Below are 21,789 nucleotides of genomic sequence, written 5' to 3' on the forward strand. Positions count from 1 at the left end.
GTAGGTCTCTCCTTCGCTCACGTCCCAACCACCAGTGACTCAGATTTACTCACGCTCTGAACGAACCTCTAAGATAATAACCTAACCTTTCACCATGAGGATAGAAATTTCTTCTCAGCGAGTAACTACCTATGTTGGTAACAGAATAAAAGTGATGATAAACACATTTAAACTGAAAAACAACATCGATTTCTCACACCATTTCCATATTGACCCAGGTTTGGACTAGAAAGGATTGCCAGTTTTCCTATTGATTATGAAGAAGAGTGAAAACCAACGTAGTGCAGTGGGCGTGGGAGCGGGCAAGGCTCCACTAGCTGTGCACGTGATCAGACTAGGGTGAGAGGACGCAGAGCACGGCCTGTCCACGTGAACAACCATCACGGCCGCCTCTCATTGGTTCCGCGGCCGCGCCCACATCTCTCATTGGTCGGCCTCGCCACCCGCCCTTCTCGTCACGTCTCTTCACCCAATGCAATGCACAGCTTCGCAATACAGACATTTCAGGTTAGTTGTTATTATAATCGATCAGCCATTTTCTAGCATGTAAGTCTGCAAACGCTCTTCAAATTAACGACTTTCTCAAGTATGACTAAATTTCTCAGTAAAGCAAATCCATGCGTGTCCAGTAAATAATAGTGAAAGATATAAGTTGTAGCGACACACGGGAACTGCTATTCGGGAGAGAGAGAGAGGCAGCTGAACGTGTGACGAAGACCGCGTCCCTATATGTGTCCTGGTGGATATGTGTGGTGGGTGCACGGAATATTGTCGCAGTGTCACAACTGGAATACTACAAACATTAGATTTCGTGCATTCCCAAGATGAAGAAGCAAATTATGATAAAGCATTCTTGTCCTCAGCAGTACAACAGGAACCCAAAGGTACTGAACACGCCGCTGTCTTCATGGGAAACACTGAAGGGAGAAGTGAAATATCACAAAATTTAAGTTAGTTACGTAGAACTATGGTGATTTCTCTTGGTCTATTTCAACAGTCAAAATTATATCTCCCCCCAGTATCGTTCGAATGAGTCAGTGAGGATCGAAGACTTGCAAAAAAAGCCAATGGACGTGATTGTCCTATAGTCGAATGAGGAGAGAGAACAATGGATAATTCGAATAATCTTGAGTACGAATGTGTACGTCTAGAAATGCGACTTTGGTTCTTCATACCTGCGAAAAGCTTCATTGTTATACTGTGATAGGTGGCTGTATGCTTTACGCCTTCAAACATCATGTATTTATGATTATAGTTCGTATATTCGAAGCTTCTCGTGCATGCATACAGTACATGTCTCAAATCTAGGAATGGTGTGAGAAAACGAGTGTTCAAAGAAGACCGCATAATCGTATGTAGTTCAACATTCAAAGTTCCCGCTTCACGATAGCCATCCTCAGCCGTCAGACAAAGGCTGCGGAGCATGTAGTTAAAGGTCCCAAAGAAATATTCTAATGTTATATCGTTTTTTTTTTTTTTTTCTTTCTTTTTTTAAGTATGCGCAATTTCACAGTACTAGAATGGAAATTGTGAAACGTGAGATGAGGGGGGGGGGGAAACTATTCTAAGTTCATTCACATGTCTATCACGTGATGCTTACATTTTTTTTTTTTCTTCAAGCATGATATTTTGTTATATGTACTACTAATACATCATTACATGTATACCACCCTCACACACGTTTTTCTTTACTGCCAAGTAGTATACATAAGTGAGCAAAACCCGTTACTGAGTAACACTAGTGACTTGCGCTCGCAGTCCCTGGCTGCCTGGCAGGCGCCGTGCTGTCTGGCTGGGACGCGCGGGCTAGAAATTTGGTTCTACTGGCGCAGAGTTACGACCCCATTGCTTTCACTTTATAAATCTTGCTCCGAAGACCACGAAACTTAAACTATTACCATTCCTAAACAAATGAATCGACTGTCATATTTTTTCTCATTTCGCTGTGCACGTGTGTGTGAACCTGAAGGTTGAAAGTCGGTACTGAATGATCAACAACTGGAAATTGAATATTGCGTATGGTAGCGACGTAATTACACATTGGGTTGGATTTAATATGAATATTAGGTTAAGTATTACATATTGAATGTTCTTCGCTTATTTTTATTTTTTGTCCTTTTTCATTTCAGGCGCAGACTGTCGAAAGTAGGATGCAAGCATTGTGGGGATTACATTGCAGCGAACAATATCCAGCTCACAAGAAACCTTATGACAACGCAGAAGTTAATTCACCAGATTCACCTCTAAACAGGTCGCATCTTAATGACTACAGACCAAGATCTGAACAGTACAAAAGAAATAATCTTCTAAGTGACACACAACTGACTTATAAAGACAGGCAAGACATAAGTCAAACTGGTGCTGATGACCTCGATGTGGTGGAAGCTTTGCTGTCCTTTTCCAAATTGGGGACAGCTGGATGGAGCAATCAAAGCTGTAATACAACTGTTTTGGAGCTGCCACCGTCACCACCATCCTCACAAGGAGGAGTGTCTCCTCATCATCCACTGGAATCTGATGTGGAAGAGACCTGTGATGTCTTGAACCTTAGGAGGCGACCTTCCAGAGACCATGAATTTGGCAAGGTATGTTTTTAAACAAGAAATTAATTAAGACATATTGTGTGAAAGATGCATGTTAAATTTTCAAAGTATCTTGAGTCACACTGAACTATATAAATATTTACTTGAAATAAAGGATATGGGAATGTATCCTTGGGAAGTTTGTTCTAGAAAGAGAGAACATACATCTTGACAGTTCTAATGAAATATATATATATATATATATATATATATATATATATATATATATATATATATATATATATATATATATATATAATGGAGCTTTGTCTTGTTAGAGCTTCAAAGATCAACATGAGTTAACAGTTTTCCATAGTAATAAAGATATTTCCAAAATACTACAATTTTGCAAAATAATTAAATTATAAAATGACAGCAAATGAAAGAGTATTGATTTTAACAGATCAGCTTTTAGCAATGTATGTAGAACATTTGCCAAATACCATGATTAAAAGAACATGTCAAAATAAAGCTAAAGATTATTTTCTTTACATGTTAAATACATTCCATTAATATGATTTTAACTTTCTAGTTCCAGAGCTTCATTCATCAAACACCACCCCACATCCCTTGCACACCACCTCAGTCACCCAGTCCTGCCCCATCCAGTTATGACTCCCGGGCGTCCACACCAGCTTCTTTATCAGGCGTACCAGTGTCAGTCATTGTTAAAGCAGAAAGACAACCACAACAAACTTTTGAGAGGGCAAGAACTTTAGCAGAGCGCAAGATGTATGACCCTGACTATTCAAGACTGGGGTCAAACTGTTACTGGAACTGTGATGATGAAGAGTCACTATCTCCTTCACCAGTTCAATTTAGCTGCACTGATGACCAAAACCTCCATCCTCCAGCAAAAAATATTAATACAGCACAGGAGCAAATATTTGTGGATTCAAAGGACACAGACCGTGAGGAATGTTTTGAAGAAAGTTTAGTTGAAAAACATGCTGTACCTGAACAAAAATTCAGTGAGTCTCCCTCTCCAAATGCACCAGTAACTAAAGCTTTACAGTCTAGCAATAAGTTGGTGGCTATTGCACCAAAGATGCCATCTCTGATCCCTGTAAACTCAGGTACTTCAGTGATTTTTGCCCAGATCAATGGGTCACCAACAATGATTCCCACAACATCCACTGGGATCACTCACTTAATTGTTACACCCGGAGGAAATGGAGCTTCAGGATCTCAGGTTATTTCTCCCATATTGTTGTCTACCCAATCATCCCAACCACTTCAAGATGATAGGAAGAGAACATTTAAATGTACAGACTGTGATAAAACGTATTTTAAGTCATCTCATTTGAAATCACACATGAGATCACATACCGGTGAAAAGCCATACCAATGTTCCTGGGAGAACTGTGAAAGGCGGTTTGCTAGATCAGATGAATTATCGCGTCATAAACGAACACACACTGGAGAAAAGAAGTTTGAATGCACTTCTTGCAAAACTAAATTTATGCGTTCCGATCATCTGGCAAAACACATGAAGAGACACACTCGTCGGCGTATTGGTGTTCCTGTGGCACCCAAAGTATCGACTCTTGCACCTGCTATCAGTTTTGTGGCAGTGCCAACATATCCCAGTGACCAGATCTCACTTGGTATGACAAGTTAAGGGGGTATTACTATTAAGTGCTATTTGTAAAGTGTAAAAGTGAAAACTCTATTTTAACTAATGGACCAATGATTAGATTAAGTATGAAGGTTTTGATGTTCATTAAGTTATAAAGGGAATTGTTTTTACTAGTTTTCAACCTTGTAAAGGGAACATTATGTTTAAAAAGAATAGCAATATAACAATATAATTTGTAAATTTTTCAAAGTTAATTATGTACCTATGCAATTCATGGTCTTTAAGACGTTTAATACACAAAGTAAATTTATTAAAAATTATGTAATTTGTGCTTTAAAAAGGCAAAAAGACTGCTGTCCTTGAGTTGTATTATTTTAAACACTACCAAATTTAATGTGATACTTATTTATTTACTGTTTGTTGTATGTGATTTCTTCACATCCAAAGATGTAAGATTTTATATTCTTTGTAATATATATAACCACTGAAAGTGGGATAATGAAATGGTTTTATTTATCCTAGAAATAATAATGGTTTATAAGGAAGTTTGCACAAGACATGCAAAGGCAACACTTCAGTAGTACTCATCCTTAAGGTACAGTGACAAAATGACTTGTCCAAGTTGCTTCACATATGATGTGTATTCATTCACTAATTCTGAGTGTTAAGAACAGTTTATCTCTTGAAGTCTGCTACCAATGATGAGTAACTTATATTACACATACCTGATGTCTTATACCTTCTTAGAGCATTTTAGAAAATTCTATAGTAGTAAGAGGAGGCAATAGACACCTGCTGAAACAATAATTAATCCCCGTGAGATAAATAGCACTGGTTCAGGTGGTGCTGTGAACTTATCATTAAAGCCAGCTGTGCCCTCACTAAACGTTCTCTGTGTCTCACAACACAAGAGGTCAGTCACAGCCTGCCCTCACAAGACAGCTCTCTTCCTTCTAGCAAAACTACATGCATCTAACCACACATACATTACATTCTTCACTCAAAATTTAAAATTGGAAAAAAAAATTGACTGATTCCTGGAGTCTCCTTCTGACGACATCAATTTATTTGGGGACCTGCACTTCAGTGGGCCTTTTTTTTTTTTTATCAATTTTGTTGCCCTTGGCAGGTATTCCCTCTTACATAAAAAAAAATAAAAAAATAAAAAAGTCCATTTCTACCAATTATAACAAATCATCCTCTTTGCTTTTTCATTTACATCTTACTTTACTACCATGCTTGCTATTCTAATATTTTCACCTTTCATTGTGTTTCTCTCTCTCTCTCTCTATTAAATGACTATTCTCCAATTCCACTACACCTTCCATTAATCAGAAACTTCTTATTTGTTTGTTTTATTTATTTACATTTACAGTAATATACATTTAAACTATCAGTTCTCAAAAAAATAAACATGAATATACAGTACTGAAAGATATCTATAAGAATGCTGTCAGTTCAAAGACACATGATACTAAAAAAAAATCAATAAACAATAACAATAAATACCAATAAATACATCCTAAATTGTTTCCTGCATTACTGAAGTCACAGCAAATCATTCATTTCTGAGCCATTAAGGGAATAAAATTAAATAAATAAATGTAATATATTTATCATAGCAGTGTCCAAGTTATGAGAGAATACTTCATAACAAGTTGATGACACTCAACCATCAGAAAATCACTGAATGAGCTTTAAATTAACTGATTCATGTAGAGCTCAGGAAAATGCAGCCCCTCCCTCTCTCTCTCTCTAACAAAATATTCTGTATGTATCAGTGATATATTCAAACTTTACTCACTTCTGATTGATGTTTGTCTTCAAAATGCACTAAGTTCTTCTTTTTCAGTATACAAATCTTGCAGACTTTTCTTGCTTTTGGCTCTTGATTGAACTTTCTTCTTTTCTGCCTTGGTCAGTTTTTTTTTAGCTGTTGATAATAAGTCAATTCAATATATATATATATATATATATATATATATATATATATATATATATATATATATATATATATATATATATATATTACACACACACCAAGGCTTTCCTATATAAGTCACAAATTAATAGAAATTACACAACCAAAGGGACATCTCCATTATATGAACTGGATCCTAAAGTAATAATATTGTTCAGAATAAAAGAATTAATTCAAATGTATAACTAATCTAAGAAATAGCTATTCCCCGATTCCACTACACCTGAAAGGAATAAATTTGTTGCCCATTACCCAATATGAAATTGACATTTAAGTATCGAATACTTACGATTGTCCATGGGAAAAGTTGCTGGAATTTTCATGTGCTTCATATGAAATGGTGTAAGAATGTGTGTGTCTATTGATGCCCAAGGAGGTGCAGTATACTTTTTTGTACTGACTGAAACTGTTGTATATGCCTTGTGGAGATTATACACCTGCAAATATGTTTCTCTGCAAAAGACAAAAAGCACATCAACAAGCATATATAAGCAATACCTAACTAATCATAATTATCAGTGTTCTTGATTTAACTGAAACAAAAGCTTCTTCAAAAGTTGTTCATCTACTTTAGGCCACCTTAAAAAAAATTATTACCTGAACTCTCAATCTAATTTTGTGCCATCTCTAGGCTGCCATTCTGTTACTCAAATTATTTATATATTATCTACTGAGTGTATAACAACTTAAATATAGACTGGCATTTGTCAGTGCACAACACCTTAGCTCTTCATCCATCCTCTGAGTTGGTCAATATATGGGTGACTTTGAAATGCTTAAGGAGAAATTGTATAAATTTTGACTAACAATAGGCCTGTGTCCTGCAGTATGAGATATGTATCATCAACCAAAGGCTCCAATGGCTTTAAGATAGAGGTGAGTACAGGAACTATGCAAAGCTACTACATATACTCTTAGCTTTACTATAAATGTACAAACATAAGTAGCTCATGAGATGGGTACTTTTATAATTCTTTCACTTACTTGTCAGGATCAACTGCTTTCATCAAATGAATGAAAGCTTCAGTGTTAGGGTCATGATGGAGGAGGTAATGACCTGTTGGCTGTCGAAGTACTGTAGAAAATACTGCATAAAAGGTTGCTAAAGGCTGAGAAGAACAAAATACAACATGGGATTGTTTCCCATCCTTCAAGATCTCTGACAAACCTCTCTCTTCAGTCATGAGAATCTCACCTGAGTTGTTACACACTCGAACTGAAATTAAACAAAGATGTGAACATATGCTGAATAAACCTATTTAAAGTAAAATTAATAATAGTAGAACAACTTAAAAATGTATATATATATATATATATATATATATATATATATATATATATATATATATATATATATATATATATATATATATGCACACACACACAGTGGTGTGGTCACAAGCTCTAAAAAGATACAAGAAGATTAGAACGGATGAAGAAGATAGCTAGCTACAAAGATGGTGCTGGAACTAAAGAACCTAACAAAAAAAGGCTGAAGGAAATGGGACTCCCAACCTTACAAGATAGAAGAGAACGAGGAGACCTAATAACAATGTATAAAATAGTAAATGGCATTGAAAAATAGATAAGAGAGACCCAATGCTGGTGACAGAAAAAGTTACAAAGACTAGAGAATAAGTTAAGAAGATTAGGATGAGGCAGTATGTGAAGGATGTTGGAAAACAGTTTTCCACATAGAACGGTGGAAAAGTGGAATGCATTGAGTGATGAATTTATTACAACACATAATGTGCATAACTTTAAAGAAAAACAGGATAAATGGAGACATGGAGACAGGACACTATGAACATGGCTCAAACACTGTACAATACAACTAGGTAAATACATATATACATACATACATACATACATACATACATACATACACACACACACATTGGGAAAGAGTGACCATGTAAAATTAGAAATGGATATAGAAGAGGGAAAGGAAGATAAGAGACAAATCATACAAAGGAGACCGATTAAATTACAGAAAGGCTGATATTGAGAACCTCGAGCTATTTCAAAAACGTAAACTAGGAGGAGATGGAAAACTCAGACACAGTGCAAGAGAAGTATAACTTATTTTTGGAAATATACAAAACAGAAGTCAGGGAATATGTCCCAAAATATAGACTTAAAGAAGAAGGAAAGAAAGATTGGTTTAATGCAAGGTGTGCTAGGGCAAAGGAGAAAAGAGATAGAGAATGGAAAAGGTGGAGAAGAAACAGAAATCCAGAAAATAAGGAAAACTTCAAAACAGCAAGAAATGAATATGCTAAGGTAAGAAAGGAAGAAGAAAGGAACTATGAAAAGGACACTGCCGAAAAATGTAAGGAACAACCAAAATTGTTCTAGAGATTCATAAATGGAAAAATAAGGCAAAAAGAAACAATAGAAAGGTTAAAAGGAGAGAACGGGATGGTGGAAGACCCTAAAAGTATGGCAGAACTGTTAAATAATAAATTTCACGATGTCTTTACTAAGGAATCCAAATTTGAAAGACCACAGGGTAATAGAGAGACTATCCATATGAAAGAGATTAAAGTAACCAAGCTTGAAATAAAAGAGTTGATGACGGAATTAGATGAGGAGAAGGCAGCAGATCAAACAGTGAAACATTGTGTGGACCCCCAATAAAAAGAAACATAAGGAAATTGGAGACTACAAAAAATGACTACAAGAATGGTTCCAGAAGTTAAAGGGATGGCATATGAGGAGAAACTAAAAGCTATGGATCTACCAACCTGGAACAGAGAAGAGAGAGAGAGAGGGGATCTGATACAAGTTTATAAATTGATTAACGGAATGGATCAAGTGGATAATGAGAAACTAATCCTGAGAGAAGAATATGACATTAGAAGCACAAGATCGCATAGTAAGAAACTGAGGAAGGGAAGATGTCTGAGAGATTTTAAAAAATATAGTTTCCCACAAAGATGTGTTGAGACTTGGAACAGTTTGAGTGAGGAAGTGGTGTCAGCAACGAGTGTGCATAGTTTTAAAGAGAAATTGGATAAGTGTAGATATGGAGACGGAGCCACACGAGCATAAAGCCCAGCGCCTGGAAAACTACAACTAGGTAAATACAACTAGGTAAATACACACACACACACAAACTAATTCAACATACTCACAAAGAAGGAGAGATGTATTTGGTCGAACCAAAAGTTGAATCCACTGCTGAGTGATTTCAGATAATGTGCTTACTTCACATCCAAAATATGGTTGGTTTTCAATCTTTGTGGAAGTAACATATGTTTTGCACTTCTTTGGCTGAAAAACATACATATAGTCAAATTCAAGAAAAATAAAAGGAAAAATTATTTGCAGGTCACCTGAAAATTGTATATAAATATTATAAACACATATTCACACATTTTACCTCTTTTTTAAAGTGAGAAAGACCATGAAGGTTACTTCTCACAAGGATGCGTAAGGGAGTATTGGAATGACCAGCATCTGGACCCAAGGAGAAAAGTTGATAGTGCACATTCTTACCAGTCCAACCAGGACATAAGTGTGGCTGAAGGATTAAAAGTGCATTAGTTTGTAAAATTAGAACACACACTGCTATCATTATTAAGGTGTCATTAAGGAAAATAAGTAATTGTTTGAGAATGGTGAGCTAGGATGCAAAGGAGAGGTTTTTGATATGAAATGAGTGGATGGTATGAAAAAGAAATGTAAATGTTGAAATGAAAGAAATAAAAGCTACACAAAGCTACAACTGAAGAAGTGTATATATGAACTGTCACTACTAAAGAGGGCTGGGATATTGTAAAATGGATACATGAAAAAAAAAAAAAGTTCTGTAAAAGGTATTTATATGAGAAGCAACAGGAGGGTGGCAGAAAGAATATTTTCACATGAATAACACAAAGTTTTAATAGCTATAAGAGTTGTAAAAGAATATGAACTGAGGATGATGAATGCTGACTGAGAAAATACTTAGGATATTGATGGGCAAGTGATTTTGAAATAAGATGATGTGAAAAATATTGAGCATGACATTGTTCTAATATGATTGGAACAAGAAATGAATATGGTAGGAGACTTCAATAAGTCTTTGGTCACAAAGAAGTGTTGATGACATGGGAGAGCTGCAAATTTAGATGGATGCACAGTTCAACAGAATGTGTGAAGAGTATATCAAATCATATGTACCATGAATTTACTATGATGGCACATAAAATTTTATAGAATATTTACAATTTCAGTTTTATCTTTTTATTGATAATTTACCAACTTACAAATTTTCCCTTAATAAAAATTTCCCTTCTTTTATAATCTATGGCCTAATTTTCACAAATGCATTGCGGTCCCTGAAAAGGTCAAACAAGAACTTAATTTGATGGAAATTATTTTGCATTCCAGCTTTGAAAAATACAATGAACTCCTAACATCATGAAAGTAATAATACAATATTCAGTATAAAATTATATTCCTCTCATTTCATTCAGATTAACTAATCTTGTTTTACTGAAGTGTGCAACAATGAGATGCAGGTAGGAACAGATATATATGGAGGGTATTGTGATTACAAGCCTTGAGAGAGATTCCCAAGGGCAAGTAGTAAAAGAATATTTCCAGGATACTTACTTCAAAAGCATTCATCCAATTTGTGGTTAGTTTATTAGTCCAAGGTCTTGGTTGAGATCTGTTTGGTTTGGATGTTTTATCCTTCTGAGCTTCAGTTTCATTGCCTGCTGGAGTGTGTGAAGGTTTCAACAAAGAATTTTGTAAGCTCAATAAACTGTCCAAAAAATGCTTTGAATTACTTTCATCAAAAGTTTCTTGCTCTGTGTCATCTTGAGAGTTTACTTTTGGATTTCCATCCTCTTGTATTTTGCCTTCAGGAACTGGTAGCTTATCTGTCTCTAATCTTGACAATTTTGCAGAAACTGGAGATTTATTGACTGTTTTATTATTTGCTTTTCTTTTCTTTGAATATGTTTCTTTTTTCCTCTTTTCTAAAGATTCACTTCCAAAGACATCATTGTCAGTTGCATCAGTAAGATCCAAAAAGGGATCATCATACTCAGCAACAGTTCTTGATGTAGCATCATAGTCATTTATATTGGTCTCCGAGTACCGGAAAACAGCTGGAGCTGCCATTCTGTAAAAATATGAAATTGTTATTCCCTTCAGGAATAATTTGTCTCTTGCACAGGAGTGATGTCCTTCTAAATGAAAAGCACTCATGAGCAATTATAATTAAGAATGTCAAAAGTAAATGCTTGTGATCACAGAAAGCAAAGTTACTAGGAATTTTAACACATTCTAGTGTTATGGGCTTGTAAGTAATATTAAATCAACATTCCACTACTAACAACCTTACCTGAACATTTTGTTACGCATGATTTTGGTAAAATGTGACAAGCTTGCTTTCTTAAAAAACAACTGCTTCTTCTCTAATGGTGTCCAGATCTTCTTGGGCATTGGTTTGTCAATATATACCACTCTGTGTTGGGTCTGGTTTCCATCAGGATCTGCTTGGAGAGAAAAATCTAAAAGATGAAAAATTTTTTTTTTTCAAAAATGAGTTAAATACTTGTTTCGTATAAACACACGTGTGCGCATACACACACTCTTGCCTCTTCTCCCATTCTCCTTGTCCACTCTTATGTTAATAATATTCCTTATCCTACATTTCTCAAAGTCAACTGTTTGACAACAAAATGTCTAACTTATAATCATACTAAAACTTCTGAATTCAGCAAGTTAAATGAATGAGTGAATATGTGTGGGCACTTCTTTCCAATGCATTTTAATGTTTATGCCAACGCAACACAAGCATAAAAATAAAGAGCATAATTAAAGGAGATACAACCATTATCTGAAACTGAGATTTTCATTAATAGAAAATAAAATTGAAGAAACTGATGCAATACCTAATTGTAGTAAAAAAAACAAGGAACTAGGAAAAGAACAAATGTAAATTTTCACCTTTTATCATGTATGACTTCACCTCCACAGGTATATCCCATTCTTTATCAAAATTTGGACCATGATTATCAGCAAGAACTTTCAAAGCACTAGTTGATATTACAATATTTGCCCGGTGCTGCTGAGCCAGGTACTCTGCATTGCGATCAGCACTCACTGTAAAGTAGAAATTTCATCATTTTTATTATCATCCATATAACTAATCCTTACTAAATGAAATACATAAAACAGAAAGAGAAAACTAGTAGAATAACCATCTCTCTCAAAATAACATCAATTGTATTATCATCATAATAGTGAACATAAAATATATATGAAACAATTTGTAAATTTCTTATACACAAGGTAAACAAAAAACAAAAACAAAATAATAAATAAATAAATGCACCCTGACAAAACCCGTATCTCTGACAAAGGACAATACTGTACGAATTAACACAGGACACTGAAACTGAAATAGTGGTTATAGCACTAAGCACCATATGCATGAGGAAGATGAAATTATGATCATGACACTACAATGCTTTGTAGGTACAAAATAATGCTTACTACCCTAGCAACCTAAAGCTTTGGGCAAATCATACCTAAACATCAAGCCTTATAGTCTTCAGTATTTTGAATAAAAAATGGAGTGTACTTTGCATATATTAGCAGTCACATATATATGAAACACAGAAAGGGAATCATGTGCTACCCTTGGCCAAACTCTGTTTACTGCATATAGTACCACAATCTTCATCTTTCTTCTATCCAGTGGTAATGGATGTGACTCTTACACCATTAGAAGTGTCCCTCCAAAAATGTGTGTTCCCTCACTCCTACTAAATAAAGAGTTTGTATCTTGGGGAGCAGGGTAGGGAGGGAATAACAGAGGTGACGTTAAGCCAAGCTCACCCAGCAACCAATTAGTGGACGATCTGGCGCAATGAACTTCCAGCAACCAAGCAGCTGACTGGTGAAACACTGACAACAGAGTTCCTTCATGCAAGCTTTTGCAATTGATTACTCTGTAAAACTACAGATTTTCTGTTTATAGCAATAGATTTCCTCTGTGATACTATAGATTTTCTGTTTATAGCAACAGATTTATGTCAATCTACAGTGTAATACTATTAAAAAAGATGGTGCAACAATGTGTGGCCATCATTCTGGTAGGGCAAATAAAGTTTATGGTATACTTATGTCAGAAATACTCAAATATTAAACCATAATAGTGTCAGAAAATGTATTAAAACAATGGCACTGATAAAAACATAAAAAATATACTCCTCACTGAATTGTACTTTTTACAAGCTCCTATAGAAAAAAAAAAAGGAAGAAATTAATAAGATATCTTGAAATAACTAAGACGTCTTTGAAGGTTCAGAAACTTTGACGCCGTTTTCTGATATTCTTAACGTATTTACCTAGTTGTATTGTACAGGGTTTAAGCAGGACTCATAGTGTCCTGTCTCCATGTCTCCATATAAATGTGCGGTGCTTCATATGTAGAAAAATGTGTTGAGTTAAAGGAAAAGTGTCTTGATAAGTAAGATTAGCAGAGCTCCATGCTTTCTAATTTATCAATATTTTCCTGAAATAGAAAAATGGTGCTAAGAGAAATCAAGTTAAAATGTACAACCCACTCCTTACCTGGGGTGTCATTCAGTACATTCCTGTCCTGAACCATCCTTTGTGCTCTACATTCTCTCTCAGATACAGTCTCATCAATCTTGAGAGTATATGACCCCAACTTGTGTGGAATCATTATTAAGGGTAAGGTTCCCTGTGAGCAGATATAAACACAACATGAATAAAGAATGCATCTCAATCTCAAAATAACAAAAAATGATTTAGTCATTAATGTTCTCCAATTAAGAGCAATTTCTTAGCATACAAACATTTTTCTACTTCATAAGCATATAAAAAAGAAAAAAATCAGAATACATTGCAATATCTATCAGAATATTTCATTATAGTATGTTGTTATCCAGTAGCTTACATTTCCATGGGTCCCTGACCAAACACCTACAGGGATGTATGATAATGATGAGGGCATAATATCATATTATCAGCTTCCACCATAAAAATTCTCTCTATTTACTTTATACTAGTTGTTTTGAACATGACAATCACATCTCCCTTTTCCTTTGCCTTAGAGTAAATAGCTAAAGCTTTACCAGGTTGTCTTTTTTAATGTATTTCTTAAAACCTAACATCATCATTATGATCCCATTTTTTCTCTTTTCCTAGATTATTCATAAATGCTGCTGTTTATTTCACCATAAATATAATTTACACATGTATCAAAAGATGACTAGGAACTATCTTACAAACACATAACTTGTCACATTTTCCATGAAAACACTTTTATAACTGTAACCTTCTCAACACATCACTTTAAAGTCTATATGACATTTTAACTTAATTTCTGCTGGACATATAATTCAGAATAACTAGTTTTGCATATCTAATACAGTGTCAACGGTTGAAGTTGTGACCTTCTTCTAAACTCTAAACGCTATATATTCAACATACTCTCACCTATTTCAAAATTGTGGATGCCTGCATCTTTAAGATAAATGTGTGATTACGCAGTAGCAACACTACTTCAGTAACTCAAGGTCACATCTAGTTGCTAGGTATCCAGTTTCCTGCTAATTACCTGCCCTCATGTTCATCACAGTGTGTAGACAATAGCCATCCCAGTTTTCCTCTGAAAGACAAACATGGCCGGAACCACCATAACGATCTCACCAGCCTTCTTAATAAAGTCTGTTGACTTGAAAATAGTAGAGACAGTAGATGGAGTCAAGATGGTGGCAATGCTATTAGTTTTCTTGTCTCTCTCGTGTCTGTGATAATATCCAGCTTTACTTTGAGAGTAATAGACTTCCTGGTCTTCTTAGCAATGCTAGGCAACATTTTGGTGGTAAGTTGAGTGAGGGAAGACAGCTGCTGCTGACGCTGTTATTGTTTTGAACAGGGGGAGTGAGTGGTGCGCGTGTTGTCTACGAGAGGCGCTCGTGTATTCAAAAGCCTGTCGGCTTGCGTGACACGGCGGGGCTTTCAAACTTGGTAAAAATTACCTGGATAAAACTTCGTTAAAGCGAGTTTGGTGTTCGTTAAACGAGCAGATGGTAGTAAAATGAAACCTTCGTTGTAGCAAAATTTTGTTGTGTGAAACTTCGTTAAGCGGGGGTTGCCTGTACAAGGTGAGGTAACTGCAGTTATTGTTAGAATGAGAACAGAACAAAAGTGAAAGGATGTACTATGCCCAGCAATAAATAGAGTATTCTGCCATGGCTAGCCAACAAGGGAGTTACAAGGAGCAAGGAACAGAATAAATACTGTGAGGATATTTGTACTAAACTCACCAAACTCAAGAGATGACCAATGTGTGTAAAAGACAATTTGCCAAAGTTTTTTTCATGATCCAGCGGACAAATGGGTATCTGCTGTTCTGTGGTGTAATGCTCCTTATACTTGGATGCTCTCTTGCAGCGATGCTGGAATGATTGAATATATGAATGTGTTAATCTAAGAAACATCCTGGAATAGAGTATGAAAAGAGTTTTTCTTTTATATATATATATATATATATATATATATATATATATATATATATATATATATATATATATATATATATATATATATATATATTTATACATACATACATATATATATATATATATATATATATATATATATATATATATATATATATATATATATATATATATATATATATATATATATATATATATATATATATATATATATATATATATAATAGATATAGTGGAAAAAAAAAATAATATATATATATATATATATATATATATATATATATATATATATATATATATATATATATATATATATATAATATAGTGAGAAAATACTCTGTTATATCTCCTTCCACATCTGTAGTTTTGCGTCAAAACGAAATGAAGCAAAAATTACCCCTTGGTTTAAGGTGGAGGTAAAAACCAGCACAGTTATAATGGAACATGTCTTACAAGTGTAACATATATGTATGTGTGTACAAAACATTGTTTGTACTGGAATAGTCAGCTTCAATGACTGCATTATTTTTTCAATCAGTAATGAAAGTTCAGTAAAACTGATAGAAGTGGATGTATGCTTGGATAATTACCTGAAAATATTCATCAATGTATTTGTTGATAACTCCTGGGATGGTATTGTATGCCTGAAGCTCAAGTACTGCAACCTGATGTGAAAACTTCATAAAATTTACTTGTTCTTCAAAAACACGGTTTTGAAGCCTCTGTCAAAAATATCATTAAACAGAAATTAGAATGTAAGAAAAGTACCTCAAATGATATTATTTATTCAATGATTGTTTTATATAAACTCTGCTTTCACAGCAGAAGTGCAAATCTTCAATGTTGTCAATATATTTGCATTTTACAAAAATAAATCAATAGTGCAGCTACAATAATGAGCTTAATATTTGTGGAACATATAATAAACTACTCAAATTAATATCAATTTATTTATGCTTATCTATTAAATTAATTAATTGATCATTGAGAGAGAGAGAGAGAGAGAGAGAGAGAGAGAGAGAGAGAGAGAGAGAGAGAGAGAGAGAGAGAGAGAGAGAGAGAGAGAGAGAGAGAGAGAGAGAGAGAGAGAGAGAGAGAGAGAGAGAGACTCTACATATTCTTACCAGAAAATTATCATATCCTGGTATTTCTGCTCCACTCGTGGTTGATTTTTTTTTGAGGCGGAGAAATACTTGCAGGTAGGCAGCGTGTTCCTCGTGCGTTAATGATGACTTGTATGGTATTTTTACAGGGCACTGCTTTTTTAAGTAGAAGGCTTTCTCCTTGAAAATCTGATCCACCTGACAATAAATATATATTATCCATATAAGTATAACTGTATAACAGGGTAATACCCTACAGAGAATCTTCCTATTCACCTCTTGACAAGCTATGAGCAAAACTGTTCAATATATGCCCAAGCCATGGCATTGAATGATTCTCTATATTACACCTTGTGTAACATACAAAATAGAAAAAAAAAAATGCTACAAGATATCAAATCAATCACAGCACAAACATACTGTCCAGTAGTTCTCATCATTTTCAGGGAAAATTATTAATATAACAAAATTTAAATCAATCAACCTTGCTATTAGCCTTTTTTTCTGCCTTTTCCTTTTCTTCTATTTCCTTTTCTTCTTCCCTTTGTCGTTCTTGTCGTTGATTCTGAACCTGAAAAAAATAAAAATTACTATAATTCATCACATCAAACTTATTCCCGTGAGTGAGAAGAACTGAATATTTACATATGAAAAATATTCATGATTCTAGCTACATGAACAACCACGCACCATTGAAGTCCCAAATCTAAATAATGATCACAAATTCCTAATCCTATTATCCTAGAGTCCATACATGCATAAAACCCAAATTTACTAAAGAGACTAAATATGGTATTTAGGAACTGTGAACTCAGCAACATTCAACTTCAATTATGTAAAGAGAATATAAAACTATTTAGATAATGTTTTACACAATAAAAAAAAAGATAATAGAAAGCAATCAATTAACATTTCTTAGCTGAAAAGTTTCCTCCTGAATGGTTATGTAACTGCCAAATGTAGAAAAGCTCACAAAATTTTCTTTGAACACAACAAATGTTTGTTCCTGATAAGTAAAATACCAAGAGAGAACAATGAAACCCTTTTCTAAATGTTCCAATGCAGAAAAATTACATAACTGAAAAAAAAAAAAAATCTTATATTATAATTTTGTAACAGTCTATGAATGGTTAAGAAATGAAAATTCCTACATAGTACTTAATGATGAAAAATAGAGGGAAAAAAAAAACTTGACTGAAAATAAATCATACTCTCAAAGTTCTGCTGCTTTGGGAGCATCATGAAAAAAAAAAAAAAAAAAAAAAAAAAAAAAAGCTGAAAACTGAATGAATTAGCCATGAAAAACAGGTTACTAGAAACTTTGCCACATCAGGATATTTAGTAAATCTGAAATAAGAACATTACCACAAATGCTGAAGTGATACTTGGTCAGCTTTGACCGCATAAATGTTTGAATGTTCAAAAGATGAATACAATAATGGTATGAGATCCACTACTATCTTTGTAGTATTCATTTCAATAATTACCATTACCTGTGCTATATTGTCTAAATCTTCATCAGAAAACTTTATTATTTCAGCTAGATATGGATCCTCCCTAATATTACTGGGGACACCATCAACAGCAAAGAGGCTGCAATACTGTTGCAGTGATTCTTCAGAAACAAATGGTTCATCTTTCTGAATATTGTCATCAACATGCTGTGCTCTGAAAATAAACAACATTCTTAACTCCACAATATATGTATATTTATTAATAAATGTAAAGATCATACTTTACCTCTACAAAACAAAATTCCCAACCTACTGTAAATGCTACAAACATCAAACCAATAAAAAACTTCCACCTTGAATTTTCAAGGCATACTTATTTAAAATCAATAATAGCTGAGTGCACAAAGGAAATTTCATAAAAATGAAGAACAGTAAGTATATTACGAGATGTATTCAAGTGATGCACTACTGACAAAGACTGATAGTAAACATTAACCCAAAAATCACTCAATAGGTGGATTGTATTCTGCAAGACTGGGACAAAGACCTTGATTTTGAATAAGTTTTGAAAGTTTAGTGGCTGTGATTGCAATTAATTCAAGGCAGTAAGAAAAGTTCACAGAAATGACAAAGCTTAGCCATCTCTAATTCTTCTCAAAGATAGTTCCAGTAATGAAGTAACTGAAGACCAATAAGATAGACTAGGTTTACTTAGTTTAGGTTAGGGTAAGGTAGGTTTAGTTAAGCTCAATTTTTTTCAGTGTCATGCATAACAATGAAAAAAAATTTTCTGGTAGATTTGTATGCATATTTTATGAATCTTAACTTGTTATAGATATGTGCACTTGAACAAATTTAGCAAAAAATTTAGGCTAAAACTACATGGAAATCATTTTAATTATTTTCATCATAATATTCAAAAAGTGAAGGTTACAAAAAGTTTACATCTTTGAGTAATCCAGGCAAAATTAAGTAAAATTGAATTTTTTGGGTCAATTCGCAGTTTCACCCAACCATGGAAAGTGGCATATTTTTTTCTGGTGAGAAATGTAGTGATTTGATTTATGGCAAATATAATTTCCGTCGAGTTTTGATTGATTTTTCAACTCCAACTTATGCCTACCTTTCATTCCCAATGATCTTAGGAGACCTGTAGGAAGTCAGTGTGTTTGGGTGAGGAAGCATTAAATAGAGTAATGTGCATTACAAAAGAGGTCAGAAATCCACAAAATCATATAAAAAAAAAAAACCCAGAAAATACTTTGATGATGGAGGCAGTGGCACATTGCTTTGTTATTGTTGAGTAGTGTTGTCAACAAATCATTATGTCTCTAGCTGTATCCACCATATTTAGTAAAAACTCCTAAGCCTAACTAACCCAACACCAAACCATAACCTAGCCACAGGGCTGTGCCCCACCAGATCCCCCAAGGGTTACTAAACAAAGCCTAACATTAAAACTTTTAAGTGGGGCAAGGGAGAGGGGGCTGGACTTCCACAAGAGTTACTAACCAAACCCAACATTATTACCTCCTAAAAGACCTTGTAATGCTTTTTTAGGGGGACAATTTATAATTTCTCCCAACTAACTATCATAACTCCAAAAATATTTATCTGTGGCAGAAATTATATATACAGTACCATTGATCAATTCACTACATTTCTCACCAGAAAAAACATAAGCCACATCCGAGATTCCATGGTTGGGTGAAACTGCAAACTGACCATTTTTTCTCCCCATATTCTTTTATGTGTTAGCTTGGTGTGATTCATTAGCAGTATACAAAATCTCACAAGTGTATGATACAGATATATACTGGACAGAACTAAAAATCCACTTGGTATATGATTAATAAACAGGTTGCAAAATCTCAAAAGTAAGGGTTCCTACCTCCACTACAATGATATATATAAAAAATGAAAAAAAAAAAAAAAAAAAAAAAAAAAATGGAATGTACTGAAGTTTGAACAGTGATGGTTTGTGGAGAGCCAGCAGATTGACACATGTGGACAAAAATTACATACAGATCAATCTCCAATTCCAACAAACAGTCAATTTGCAGTTTCATTCAACTATGGAATCTGATATGTGGTTTATGTTTTTCTGGTGAGAAATGCAGTAAAATAATTGATGGTATATGTAATTTCCATCGCAGATTAATAATTTTCAAGTTATGGTTGTTTTTTTAACTCCAACTTTTGCCTACCTCTCATTCACAAAGATCTTAGAGGATATATGGAAATCAGGATTTTTGGGTGGGGAAGCATTACATGAAATAATGTTAATTGCAAAAGAGATCTGAAATCAACAAAATAACAATAAGAAAAAAATAACTGAAAATACTTTAATAGCATGGGTGATGGGTGGATGCAGTTATTGGTTTATTTAAATCAGGCAGCATTGCTAATGTTATGCTTCAGGCTGTATCCGTTACACCATGCACCACAAATGATACTAAACAAAACTCAACCTTAAAATCTAATCTAACCAAAGGCTAGGCTAAGTTATGTTTTGTTTACTATTCTGTTTTTAATGCAATTTAATGATATCCTACCTTTTTGTACCTCACACTACTTGATTTAATGCTCCCCCGACCCAAAAATCCAGATTCGCCATAGATCTCCCAAGATCGTTGGGAATGAGAGGTAGGCAGAAACTGGAAATAAAAAATGTAACTCGAAAAACATTAATTTGCAACGGAAATGACATATACCATCAATCATTTCACTACATTTCCCACCAAAGATAAAACATTGGCCACATATGACTCCATGGATGGGTGAAACAGCAAATTGACCCAACAAACACACCGATACACTTGCCAGGAGATAAGGCGAGTGAGAGTGGTGTTTACACTGGAGGACTCATACAGTACATCCATCGGTACTCTCACCTGAAAATTCCTGGTATGAAGGTGACAGACTTTCTATTCATCACAGACACATTCATTAAAAATACTACAGTTCATTGAGCAGTCTTTCAAACAGAAGATACGTAAAAGGAAGCTATTATTGAGAGCGAATTCCTGAATAACAAACAGGTCTTCTTCTTGGGAGTTTGTTGGGGCTGTGCAGGCTGTGTGTCACTGGCTCTAGTGCCCCAAAGGTGCGGTATGCGGTGGTGATGTGTTCAGACTATATGCGGTGAAGTTGATTTATTTAATGTAGGAAGGTCTTGGTGAGGTTGAGGGTCTTGAAAGACTGAGTGGTCTTGATCTTGATCTTGATGGTACAGGTGACGCAGAATTTCTTCTGGGTCAGGCCTTTGTATCGGCAGCACCTGTAGGGAACATAAAGAACACCAGACAACAAAGAGGGCAATCACCATCTTTCACACCACTAGTTCCTGCATCTGGCACGCCACATTCTCTCCAGGAACTCTTTCACAGCAGGTATTTGTGCAGCCTTGATCTTGATCTTGATCTTGATGCTACAGGTGGCTCGGGATCGCTCCAGAGCCAGGCCTTTGGATCGGCTGCTCCTGTAGAGGACAAAAAAGACAAAACAGAAAAAAAGAAAGAAAAAAGTAGCATTTCTCTTCGTTAATGATCCCTACACCTCGCTCGCCACATTCTTTCCAGATACTCCTT

The 21,789-nt window shown here is 34.6% G+C and overlaps 2 protein-coding genes across 3 annotated transcripts; one reads left to right on the plus strand and one right to left on the minus strand.

The window, feature by feature from the left end:
* The first annotated feature begins 704 nt into the window (after positions 1 to 704).
* Positions 705 to 4,660, plus strand: LOC123503575 (Krueppel-like factor 11). The gene is made up of 3 exons (XM_045253465.1): positions 705 to 884; positions 2,130 to 2,585; positions 3,115 to 4,660. The coding sequence occupies exons 1-3, from the start codon at positions 825 to 827 to the stop codon at positions 4,201 to 4,203; spliced, it is 1,605 nt and encodes a 534-aa protein (XP_045109400.1). The 5' UTR covers positions 705 to 824; the 3' UTR covers positions 4,204 to 4,660.
* An 846-nt stretch (positions 4,661 to 5,506) lies between these two features.
* On the minus strand, positions 5,507 to 21,487 carry LOC123503574 (little elongation complex subunit 2-like). Of its 2 annotated transcripts, none has more exons than XM_045253463.1 (15): positions 21,094 to 21,487; positions 18,239 to 18,413; positions 17,230 to 17,316; positions 16,767 to 16,943; positions 16,233 to 16,364; positions 15,448 to 15,579; positions 13,724 to 13,856; positions 12,092 to 12,247; positions 11,484 to 11,652; positions 10,745 to 11,261; positions 9,528 to 9,668; positions 9,280 to 9,418; positions 7,127 to 7,358; positions 6,432 to 6,595; positions 5,507 to 6,094 (listed from the first exon to the last, which is right to left on the minus strand). In XM_045253463.1, exons 1-15 carry the CDS (start codon positions 21,147 to 21,149, stop codon positions 5,985 to 5,987), a joined length of 2,520 nt encoding a protein of 839 aa, XP_045109398.1. In that variant the 5' UTR covers positions 21,150 to 21,487; the 3' UTR covers positions 5,507 to 5,984. The 2 variants fall into 2 exon arrangements, with proteins under 2 accessions (XP_045109398.1, XP_045109399.1); XM_045253464.1 differs by having other exon boundaries at positions 11,484 to 11,634; positions 21,094 to 21,486.
* Positions 21,488 to 21,789: the final 302 nt, after the last annotated feature.

Source organism: Portunus trituberculatus, chromosome 14 (assembly GCF_017591435.1).
Source record: "Portunus trituberculatus isolate SZX2019 chromosome 14, ASM1759143v1, whole genome shotgun sequence".
In the NCBI taxonomy this organism is placed as follows: domain Eukaryota; kingdom Metazoa; phylum Arthropoda; class Malacostraca; order Decapoda; family Portunidae; genus Portunus; species Portunus trituberculatus.

What these genes read in the sequence shown, in the direction of transcription:
- LOC123503575 (XM_045253465.1), top strand. Translation starts at nt 825, where the DNA reads ATGAAGAAGCAAATTATGATAAAGCATTCTTGTCCTCAGCAGTACAAC. An exon ending in AGTACAACAGGAACCCAAAG is followed by an intron (nt 885 to 2,129) that starts GTACTGAACACG and finishes TTTTCATTTCAG; the next exon opens with GCGCAGACTGTCGAAAGTAG. An exon ending in GAGACCATGAATTTGGCAAG is followed by an intron (nt 2,586 to 3,114) that starts GTATGTTTTTAA and finishes TTAACTTTCTAG; the next exon opens with TTCCAGAGCTTCATTCATCA.
- LOC123503574 (XM_045253463.1), bottom strand. Translation starts at nt 21,149, where the DNA reads ATGAATGTGTCTGTGATGAATAGAAAGTCTGTCACCTTCATACCAGGA. An exon ending in TTGGTCATCTCTTGAGTTTG is followed by an intron (nt 13,857 to 15,447) that starts GTGAGTTTAGTA and finishes ATCTGCTCACAG; the next exon opens with GGAACCTTACCCTTAATAAT. An exon ending in TGTACTGAATGACACCCCAG is followed by an intron (nt 12,248 to 13,723) that starts GTAAGGAGTGGG and finishes TCTACTTTACAG; the next exon opens with TGAGTGCTGATCGCAATGCA.